We start from the raw sequence: 12,115 nt of genomic DNA, 5'->3' as shown, positions 1-12,115 counted from the left end.
TATTATTATTTTTACATGGACAGGAGTTACCGCATTTTCAGTTGGCTTTAGAACTAGAATCAGGTCTTTCAAGCTTTGTCTATAGGTTAGGTCTAAAATTTAGAACTGTTATAAAGTAAGATTGTGGAAATATTCTTCTTGGTAGAAACAATTCAGGAGAAGAGAACCTCAGAGGAATTTATATCACTAACTTGAGAGTGAAAGCTAATGTCATTTAACTCTTGGAGAGGCCATCGCCAAGTGTCAAGGTGAAGTGGGTTTCCTTTCCTACACTCCCATAAGATTAACGGCATGCCTTATTTTAATTGGCTACATATTTAGACCATTATTGTCTTGTAAAGTTTTTTTGGGCTTGGAATTTTTCCAGTTAGCTCTTTTGAATATAGGTTCAGAAAAGAAACATGTACACCTTCTATATCATGAAGATTTTCTAGCTTCTACCTCATACCTTCTATTGAATGGAATCAGCTTCTATTGAAATGAATCAGCTCTTCTTGCAGAGATATTTTTTTAGGAGGAGAATCTTTTGGCTTTCTGCTTTATTTTTATACTTTCCAAGCTGTAGAGATGCCATCCTTGGATTTCTTTTCACAGAATCCTAGGTTGGATATACTGTTTCTTGGATCCCATCTCTCCCCTTTCCTTGAATTACTGTGAAGATTCTCATGTAATTTTTTTTTTTTTAATACTAATTGTAAAGTCTGCAGTGGATATATAGGTGTTCAACTTTTTTCCAGATTTTATGTTTTTGTTTTTAAATTTTGTATTTATTATTTATTTATTATTTTTATTTTTGGCTGTGTTGGGTCTTCGTTTCTGTACGAGGGCTTTCTCCAGTTGCGGCAAGTGGGGGCCACTCTTCATCGCGGCGCGTGGGCCTCTCTTGTTGCGGAGCAGAGGCTCCAGACGCTCAGGCTCAGTAGTTGTGGCTCATGGGCCCAGTTGCTCTGCGGCATGTGGGATCTTCCCAGACCAGGGCTCGAACCCATGTCCCCTGCATTGGCAGGCAGATTCTCAACCACTGCGCCACCAGGGAAGCCCCTCTCATGTGATTTTTTAAAAAAATATTTATTTAGTGAGTTATTTCGCTGCATCGGGGCTTAGTTGCCCTGCAGCATGTGGGATCTTAGTTCCCTGTGTCCCCTGTGCTGGAAGGCAGATTCTTAACCACTGGACCACCAGGGAAGTCCCTCTCATGTGAGTTTTAAAGGAAGAGTGTTAGAAGGTAAATATTCTGATTCTTTGTCCTCAAGCTTGTTTGCAACTTGAATGGACATAGAATTCTAGGTTCAGAATTACTTCCTTGTGAATTATAAGGGCACCATTTCATTCTCTTCTGGCGTCTAGTGTTACTGATACATAGACAAATGCCAATAAAATTCATGTCCGTTTGTCACTTTTTTCACCATCCGGAAGATTTTTATATTTCCTCTTCATTTTAGACTTCCAGAAATTATATTAAGACTATGTTTAGCAGTAGGATTTTTAAAAATTCACCTTCATGTTCAGATGTCTGTTTAATCTGAAGGCTGATCTTTTTTTTTTTTTTTTTTTTTTTATTTATTTATTTTTGGCTGTGTTGGGTCTTCGTTTCTGTGTGAGGGCTTTCTCTAGTTGCAGCAAGCCGGGGCCACTCTTCGTCGCGGTGCACGGGCCTCTCACTGTCGTGGCCTCTCCCGTTGCGGAGCACAGGCTCCAGACGCGCAGGCTCAGTAGTTGTGGCTCACGGGCTTAGTTGCTCCGTGGCATGTGGGATCTTCCCAGACCAGGGCTCGAACCCGTGTCCCCTGCATTGGCAGGCAGATTCTTAACCACTGCGCCACCAGGGAAGCCCCTGAAGGCTGATCTTTGATTCTGAAATTTTTTCTTCTATTATTTCCTTCATATTAATTTTCTCTGTTCCTCTCTTGGAACTCCAGTATAAGACCTCTTGAACTAAGCCTCCATGTCCTTTAACTACTTTCACCTTTAAAAAAACCTGCTTTTTGCTCTGTATTTTAGGAAAGGATTTTGTTTACTTCTTCTTTCCTTCTAATAAACTTTAATTTTGGTAATGATATATTTATTTCCAAGAAAACACTTGTTCTCTGATAGCTCTTTTTTTTTCCTACAGTTGCTTACTTTTAAATTTTTTTCCTTCAGTAGATGAGATCTTTTTGACCTCATTAGAATACTAACAGAGATTTTTTTTTTTTTTTAATTCTGTTTCCTGGATTATCTTTGTTTCTTGCTGAGTCAATTTTTCAGTTTTTTTTTTAAACATCTTGGCCCTTCTTTTTATGTTGTTTGTTTTTTCTTGAAGTGTCTGGTGATCTTGGGCTGTCTGTATTCATGACTGGACAGTTCAGGTGATTAGAGTAAGGAGCTGGTGTGGATTCCCTCTGCTGTTGAGCAGGCCCCGCCCCCAAATGAGAGCAGCAACAATGAGACTATGAACTTTGTGAATGTAAATGGGGCGTGGTCACTGGTGAGCTTCGGTTTTCAGGTGAGCTTCACTCTGTAGCATCAGCACCACCTTAGAAAGCTTTGTTCCCCAGGCAGAGGGTGGGATGAGGGCTAACTGCCCCAACTCATCCCCTTCCCCACACCAGGAGGAATGTCTGTCATGACCCTTCTGCTCGTTTGAGTTCAAGCTGTAGCTGCTTCTACTTTCCTTTAGAAGCATTGCCATCCCATCAGCTTTCTGTCTTCCTACAATCTGTCATAACCTCTGGTCGGCCATGGTTCCTCTTTTTATTCTCAGCACAGTTTTGGATTTTGTTCATCTGTTGTACATCTTCACCAGGGTTTGATGTGAACTGGGAAGCAAGAGACGGGAATGCATGTTCAGTCCATCAACTTTCTTTCAAAGCCTGCGGTTTCCCTACCATGATATTTCCTTTTAGCATTCAGCACCTGCAATAAAAAGTGAAAAGCAGGTTACAGGGAAAAGAAGAAAGCTTTCACATGCAAGCCATGGAAAGCTGAGTTGCCTTTGACCGTTTGCAAGGAATTTCAATTTCATGCTTATTTCAAGTCTCAGTTAATCTAAGTTGAGTAACTAGGTTAGTTCCCATCTTTACTGTGAGAAGCCACTTTTGCAAAAAATGAGGCAAAGGAATCAGAAGGCTGTCCCTAGGGTGTTATCCTTTTCTTCCAGAAGCAGAATCCCCCCTCCCTTGCTCCATACCCCCAGTATAAAGTTGGACAAACCAGCTGAAATTGTATCTCATATACAAGTTCCCACCTACCACTCTCAGACCTCTCTCACTCACTGTACTCTAGTCTTTGTCCAAATAGTATATGTGTCAATATATGTCATTTGTTTCAGTGGCAGAGGTATTTTTTACTTTGGTTTGAGTAGCTTTGGGTATCGATGTTCCTTTTCTGCCGTGTATTGACATATGGAATTAATAATGTTTAAAAAAACATATTGTTCACCTCTCCTTCCCACCTCCCAGTAAAACTTGCATGCATATGGATTCATTACTTTTCTGGTGCTTTGCTTAGAATGGTGGCGATTTCTCCCAGCAACTTACTTGATGCTCTCTTTGGTGTATATCTGTTATAATAAATTTGTTTACCAATTAATGACTGAAATTTTCAGTACTTTTTTTTAGTTCCCTGTTTAACTTGTTTTAATTTACCTTAATAAAGCTAATTCTATTTTATATCCATATTTGTGTCTTTAGGGGATAAATATGACTCTCACTTGAACTTATTAATAAAATGTTTTCTTTATGCTTTTCATAAAAAACCAAGTTACTGGACATCTAATATATGCTTGGCACTGTGCTCTTGGCATTGGATTTGCAAAAATGATTAAGATAACTTTGGTTCTCAGGTAGCTCACAGTGAACTGGGCTACATGATGGTTGGGGGTTTTTGTTTGCTTTGCTTTGCTTTGGTTTTGGTTTTCCATGTTGTAGAAAGCTTTATTTTCTAGGCTTATTGCTGTAAAATATAAACTTCTCTTACAGAGAGGTTTAGATGTCCTATTTTCCATTTTATTTAAACTCTGCCCCCCCCCCCCACAGCGTATTTCTTTTGTATTTGGGGACTAACAGGGAAAAAGGGCCACACAGAGGCCACTCTCTGCCCATGTGGTCACACTGCCCCCTGCTTGTTGGTGCTGAAGAGAGAAAACCAAATCTCACGCAAGTACTATGAGCTGATGCTTGGTAACCAGTGCTTTTCCTAAGAAAGGGTTGATGTGTGCCCGAGTTAAGGTGGATTTGAATCTCAGGCTTCCTTTTTTCTCTCTTGTGCATGAACATCCGAACATCCCTTGTCCTTTAAATTTAGAACAAGATGATTTACCTTATGTCCAACTGCGAAGCAGTTCAAGACTGCCCATTTTAAAAGATTAAAAAAAAAAAAAAGAATTGTGTAACCATAAGGAAACTAACATTTGTAGAATGTATTTGTTTGCTGCTCTAACAAAGTACCACAGACTGGGTGGCTTAAAACAACGGAAATTAATTTTCTTACAGTCCTGGAGGCTAGAAGTTCAAGACCTAAGTGTTGGCAACATTGGTTTTCCTGTGGGCACTGAAGGAAGGATGCGTGCGCTCCAGACCTCTCTCCTTGGCTTGGAAGGGCTGTCTCCTCCCTGTGTCTTCACGTTGTCTTCCCTCTGTGTGTGTGTGTGTGTGTCCAGATTTCCTCTCCTTATAAGGACCCCAGTCGTATTGAATGAGGGCTCACTTCTAATGACCTCATTTTAACCTAATTACCTCTTTAAAGCGCCCTATCTCCAAATACAGTCACATTCTGAGATACTGGGGGTTAGGACTTTAACATGTGAATTTTGACAAGGGACACAATTCAGCTCATAACATGAAGTGACTGCAGGATCCCAGGAAGATGCTAGGTATTTTCGTATACGTTAAGTTGTTTGATCCTCACAAAATTGCCACACTAGAGGGACTTTATGATCCCATTTCATAGATGAGAAAAACTGAGACCAAGAGCAATGACTTATCATGCACAAGGTCACCAACTAAAAGCAAGATCAGGATTTGAACCTAAATCTGTGTGAGCTACTTTATTATGCTGCTTCTACATATTTTCCTTCTCAATTATTTTCTTTCTTTGTAAGTGTAATATTTTGAATGCAAGCAAAGCCCAGGAAGGTTCTACTTTATCCTTCTAGCTGGGAGAAATTATTTTTATAAAAGCGTTTGGCCTTCTGTTTGGCAGGCAGTGCTTCCACTCCTGGGCACCTATGCCAGCTTCTCTGCATCTTTCAACCTTTTCTAAAAGATCCCATGACTTGATTACATGCTGCTCCCAAATTCAGACAAGATGTTGACATCTGCTCTGTCACTTTCATCTAATAAACAATGGGCTGTCTGGTCAGGGATGGGGCGTAGTTTTGGTTGCTTTGACATGTTTCACTATTTGGAAGTCGTAACAATGTCTCAGAGAGCGGAACTCCTTTAACTGGGAGATTGCATCATAAGTGAAGACTCTTTTTTGGTTTTGAGCTAAAAGATGGAGAAAGAAGGAGAGAACACGTATGGGGAGACAGGATACAACATAATGTGAAACTTGCTGAGACAGTGGGAGGATGTTAATGATGGATATGTACTGTCTCCCAGGAGTTGCTGAAATCGTCTGGTCTCGAATGTAATCAGGAGAGTATCAGACTAGGACAGATTTAGGACTTTTCATTACTAACCTGTTAAGTGTAGCAAATCAAACCAGTAAGTGAAATTGGAAAATTGCTTAACCATGTCCACAGATCTTATGGTTGACTTTTAAAAATACATGCTCTTTACCAAGAAATGAAAAATGATACTTTTCCTACTAACATACTGCGTATGTATGGTATGTTATCAGTATACTAGGATTCTAATTCTAATGTACCACTCACTACCCCTGTGTCATAGAGAAATTAGTCTTATTGAGTGTCAGTTTCTTTGTCTGTCAAATCAGTGTTTGGGTTGCCATGAAGGTCAAGTAAGGTATATGATCTTCAAGCTGTATTTGCAAACTCTAGAGTGCTATACATACATTAGATATGTTTATTACTACTTCATTTCTGGCCCAAATCTAACAGAACCCGCCATTATGCTGAATTAATCTAGTTTGATTCTTCAATTGATGTATTATCCAGGCCCCTTGTTTCCTTTTTACAGCTTGCATGCTGTTTAGTCCTTTGAAAAATGTCTTAGAACCATTGTGAAATACAGGGAAGAATAGTTAGAAATTTTTACTTTTTTATTTTTTCATTTTTTTAAGTACTTACAGATAATTAATGGGGAGACAGTTGAAAATAACCCTGTTAATGAAGAGATTGTTGTATATACCAAAAAAGTGGCACGTCATATTTTAAAGGTGCTAAGCCCTTCCAAGGAAATTACCTGTCATCTGGTTTCAAAAGAGTCCTGGCAAACTCCTGGTAGATGCTGACACTTTTAATTTTTCCTGAGAGCTATTAAAATTGTAGAAATTTTGGAACTGTATTCCCATACCACCTTGATGGGCCAAATGATTGAACAGAACATGTGATTAGACTCTTTCCTCTGTAATGAAGTACCAGGAAAAATCCTGAGTTGGCAACTTGTAAAGCGATTGCAGATCAAGAATCTGAGTTTTTCATTGTCCAAGCATCCATAAGAAGTTCTCTTGGAATAGGAAGGTCTCTTTGTACCTGCAAATACAATACCATGCCTGTCCTGTTATCTCTCCAGTAAATAGTGCATTACCTCTTAGTTCATGTTAAAAGTGATTGTTTCTTGTTCGGTACACCAGAAGGAGATACTAACGGCATTTCCTCTTTTCTGGGAATAGGACAGTAAGAAACGGGGTGGGATTCACCTAATGTGTGTATATCGTGAAAGTGAAGGATATTAGCCGTGGCTAAGTTCTTGGAGGAGAACTTTTATTAGCAGTAGTTTGATGCTAGGTTACATAAGAGGCAAAGTTGGTTAGGCTTCAAGCAGCCTTGCTTTCAGGGTTTTTCAAATCCCTAGGCTCACTGGAGGAAGATGGCTCATTTTGGGGAGAAATGATCTGTGAGGTAATAGGGTGCTACGTTCCAACTCAGTATGACTCAGGCAGCTGGTGGCCATCCACGGTCAGGACTCTGAGGAAATCAGTGCATTTCAGTTGTGTATCAGGATTTTAACTAAAGTCTGGCATCTGGTTAACTAGAGTGAAGTAATTGGGATGCCAGCTTCTCCTTTCTGTGCACTCTCCTTCATGACTGCTTGGATATGAGCAGGTTGGTGCCAAAGAATCTATTATGCTGACAAATCCTAATCAGAGATAGGCTCCTGATTTTAAATTCAAATTCACTACAAGCTATTAACTTTTCTAACATAGTGTGCTTTTGATGGCCTCATTTGCATGATTTTATAAATATGCATTCCTGGCTACAATTTTATTATCTGAGTGTTATTTTATTTAACATAAGTTTTTAGAGGAGGTTTATACCTTAAGGGTGTGCAAAGCTGATCAATCTACTTGCAACAGAGATATAGTGTGGTTGGACTCCGTATGACCATATGATCATTGTCATCAGGATAGTATAGTGTAGAGGTTAGGACCACTCAAGTCAAAATGCCTGGATTCGGACCCTACCTTCTCCACCCCATCTATGCTGAGTGCATGTAATTTAACTGTACAGAAGTTACTTAATCCTATAAGCCTTAACCTCATCTTTTTTAAAAGTTTTATCTTTATTTATTCTCTTAAAATATAGTTGATTTACAATGCTGTGTTAGTTTCAGGTGTACCGCAAAGTGATTCAGTTATACACATATATACATATATATATATATATATTCTTTTTCAGATTCTTTTCCCTTATAGATTATTACAAAATATTAAATATAGTTCCCTGTGCTATACAGTAGGTCCTCGTTGTTTATCTGTTTTACATATAGTAGTGTGTATTTGTTAATCCCAAGCTCCTAATTTATCCCTCCCTCCCTTCCCCTTTGGTAACCATAAGTTTGTTTTCTATGTCTGTGGGTCTATTTCTGTTTTGTAAATAAGTTCGTTTGTATCATTGTTTTTTAGATTCCACATATAAGCGATATCATATGCTATTTCTCTTTCTCTGTCTGGCTTACTTCACTTAGCGTATGATAATCTCTAGGTCCATCCATGTTGCTGCAAATGGAGGTCTGGACCTTCCATTGACCTCCCAGTCTTCTGTTCTACTTGATCTCACAGGCCCTGGGGAATCCTTCATCTGGAGACCCAAAAGCATTGGCTTAATTGTGTTATGATGTGGTGTAAAATCTCTCCTGGCCACAGAGAAATCAGATCATTTTTACTGAAATTTTCCTCTGCTCTGATTTTTTCGTTGTCTTTTCTATCTCTTGCTGCCTAGGACCAGGTCTCTTCAATATGCCCCATTTTTATCGTACAGAATAGTCTTGAATATTTTTCTATGCTGATATAACCCAGGAACCAGATGTGCTTGTTGTATAGATACAAGAGATGATGATCTAGGGCAGAGCCACTGGAGAGGTGAAAGGCAAAATCGTACCCTCTGAGCAGGTTATCCCCATGAAAGGCCATCCAAACTATTTTCAGATGCTGTTTTGGGAGACACTTTGATCATTTTTTCTTGAGAAATACACCATTCGTGGACATTCAGACATTCCCCATTCACGGATACTCAGATCCAGGTTAACAAAGAGCTTTTCACCACAGACTGTCCAAGAGTTCACTTGCCATTTCCTTTCAGGCTCCTACCTCCTTCAGCCTTCTACATCCCCGAGGTGACTCACAGGTCAAAGCACAATTCCTGTTGCTCGTGACCTCAACATCCTCAGCCAGTGTCCCACCTCTGCTCATCACAACATTGCCATGTGGCCAGGGGCTGCCTCTGTTCATGTGAATCACCCTGGTTCATCTTTGTGTAGTTCTGTACTCACAAGAAATGTTCACTTATGTTATTGCCAGTGATCCTGAATACTTGTCATCAAGTATATATAATTACCAATTTCTAGATGAGAAACTGAGCATTGGACAAACTCATCGTCATATAACCAATAGGTGATGGAGCCTAGAACCCACTTTTTCTGACCCAAGCACGATCCTTCATCATGCTTCATGTAAGAGTATTATTCTCCAAAAGTGTTTCCTGGAATAGAGACAGGCATGGGTGAAATATGTACTTGAAAAAAGCTGCTCATTCTCCATTGCAGTTTTCTGACTATCAGTTGAGAATGGGGTCCAGAGACCAGGGAAGGTTATGGTAGCTTCCTCCTGACATATTCTATCTACTCACCCCTATTGCTCTTGTGTGTTTCTCTTTTACAGTGGTGATCTAACCATAACAGGGTCTGACCACTGCACTTTCAACACCTGCCAGAAAGCTCTTGGGAAGGATGATTTTACTAAGATTCCCAATGGAGTGAATGGTGTTGAGGACCGGATGTCAGTAACATGGGAAAAAGGCGTGGTGAGTTTCACAGGATTCAGTCTGTTTTGCCTGATTTTTCAGCCAGAATCTGGCCCATTTTAGGACCAGAGTGGCAAAAGCCTTCATAGAGAAGTTTTTTGATTGTTTTCACTAGAGTGGAAACTGGGAATACAACAGTATCAGCACCACCATGCCATCCCCCAAGATAATAATGAAAAACAATTTTCTTCTCTGCATGGTTTAGAGGATGCTTTGCACCATGATGCAGACATTAGGGGATAAATTTAGATTGGGTACCTAGAGGATTATTCTTGAAATCTTTGAAATGTAATAGCACTTCGACTTGATTTCCATGTTTTTGAATCCTAGTTCCTCATGTGTCACTGATACAAATACTTGGAATGATTGAAAGGACATGAAGAATTTTTATTACGTTCATACCTCCTTTTCATAGAAAAATGTAGATATCCCTTTTAAAGAACTTTTGGATATTATGTTTTAAAAACTGCTGTATGAGGTTACATAAATAATAATCCAAAATATAGAAAGATTTTTTAAAAAATTTCATGATTTAAAATTTTCTACCTGAGGACGAAGAAGAATCAAATGGCTAAATGTTCATATGTTAGCCTATCCAGCCAGCTGACAAGTGTAGTTGTAAAGATCAGCAGTGGAGACTTGCCTGGTAAGACCTGAGGTCCCCATTGTCATGCCATTCTCACCCATCTCTCAGAACCCCTCCCTTCAATGGCACATTAATCACATCTCACACCTCAGAATCCCTTACACATACCCCTGACTTCTAGCTCTAATATTTTACCAGGTCTTGTCAATTTTATTTCCAAAATGCCTCCTTATTTCCACCATCATGTCCACCATTCTACTTTGAGTCCCATGTCTTGTTTGGACTATTGCAGTAGTCTCACAGCTGGTGCCCCTGCCTCCACTCTCTGGCTTACTACAATCTATCCCATACTCTAAGACCAGAGTTGCCTTTCAAACACCAGGGTCTGTTCATGCTACTTTCCTCTCTAAGATCCTTTAATTTTCAGCATTACTTATTGGATGATATTTGAACAGTTAATTTCCATGCAAGGATCTTCAAAACATCTCTACAGCCCTATCTTCTACCAATTGTCCTCTCCACCCCCTGCTACCTCTACCCTAATTCTAAGCATCCCAGATGACTTTTCTTCTCTTTCTCTCTGCTTAGACTTTCTTGATAACAGTCCAACCTTTCACTTTGAACTTGTGTGAATTACAATGAGTACCTTCATTACAGCAGATTTTCATAATATATAAAGTGTAGAAATGGCTTTCAAGTGATCAGATACTTCTTCATAATATACAGGAGCCTATGTTATTTTCTGAAACATTCAGATGGTTTATTTAGGGGAAAATTACTTTCAGGACATGGTTCTTAATGTTTTTATGAGATGGGGACCCTTTGATAATTAAATAAACCTTAAGGATGCTCTTGCCATGTAAATGTACATAGGGATAAATTCTCAACATTTAAAAACAAATCATTTTAGAGGGATCACATCCCACTGAAGTTTGTCCATATTAAAATCTCTTATAGCAGACTGTCCATGACTGTTGGTTCATGTAAATTTCAGTAGCACAAAATTGAACCTCTTAGTTGATTTCTAAAAGCGTGTCACCTGAATTATAGGTCTATCTCATTTTAACTCTATAATATTCCATATAATGTCTACATGATCATCTCATAAATCTTAGGCCCAGATTATAAATGTAGTAGGTGGTGGTAGTAAACTTTAAACAAGAATTGGAAATATTGTTACCAATATTTAGCTCTTGTCTGTGTGATTTTGGAAAGAATGGGAAAAATTAATGGGGCTGTTTTGTTAAGCTGATAGGTTTTTGAAAAATTGTCTTCAGGCTTCCATATATAACCCCATTCATCCCCATCATTATCATTATGATTGTTTAAGATTTATCAGTATTCACAGATGTGTTTGGCTTCACGATATAAGAAATTCGATGCAGTTTTATTTGGTTCTAAGAGAGAAAATTCTTATACTTTGATTGACAGGAGATTTTTAGTGTTTTATCATTTATCAGGAAAAGAAATGTATTTTCTTCCTTGAATTGTTTTACAGCACAGTGGCAAAATGGATGAAAACTGGTTCGTGGCAGTTACCAGCACAAATGCAGCTAAAATCTTTAATCTGTATCCAAGAAAAGGAAGAATAGCTGTGGGCTCAGATGCTGACATTGTGATTTGGGACCCAAAAGCCACAAGGTAAGTCTAAGTTTTTGTATTGGCTTCTCCATGGAGACAAAGCACTAACTTGCAAAGAAATTTTCATTGGCCTTAATCAGCCATTTCTTATTAGGTGATTTATTTAGCCAGGCTCAGGTATTTTGAGCCTATGCACAAGATAAAGGTTTTGATGTACAAACATTCTTTTGTTTTCCTTGGCATAGAGAATGCAAAAGTTGTGTTGCTTCCCATTCCCTGGAAATGCATGTGTGTATAAAACCAGTATGAATTTCCCACTTCAGTGCTTGGCAAACACCTGAGTTCACATGGAGGAAAGGTGCAGAGCAATGAAGAAAAGGAAAGGCTTAGTTTGAAAAGGGCTGCATTGAAAACTCGAAATAATTACAGCCTTCTTGCAGCTTCCAGATAGAAAAATTCCAGCACAAAGGATGTCACTTTTAGTTAGCCAAATTTTCCAGCTGAGTTCATCTTGAGCCTGTCATTCCCAGTAGACTCCGGCT

General features: G+C 39.0%; 1 protein-coding gene across 1 annotated transcript in view; it reads left to right on the top strand.

Moving 5' to 3' along the window:
* Positions 1-12,115, top strand: part of LOC309653691 (dihydropyrimidinase-like) — a 78,669-nt gene that overhangs the window by 26,298 nt on the left and 40,256 nt on the right. Inside the window, 3 exon segments of the mRNA XM_082478536.1 lie at positions 9,182-9,260; positions 9,262-9,406; positions 11,491-11,633. Coding sequence (XP_082334662.1) covers positions 9,182-9,260; positions 9,262-9,406; positions 11,491-11,633 — 367 coding nt within the window.

Source organism: Balaenoptera physalus (assembly GCF_965194825.1).
Source record: "Balaenoptera physalus genome assembly, contig: HAP1_SCAFFOLD_884, whole genome shotgun sequence".
NCBI lineage: Eukaryota > Metazoa > Chordata > Mammalia > Artiodactyla > Balaenopteridae > Balaenoptera > Balaenoptera physalus.
The sequence above is the reverse complement of the archived record's forward strand: the minus strand, read 5'-3'. Positions and strand labels throughout refer to the sequence as shown.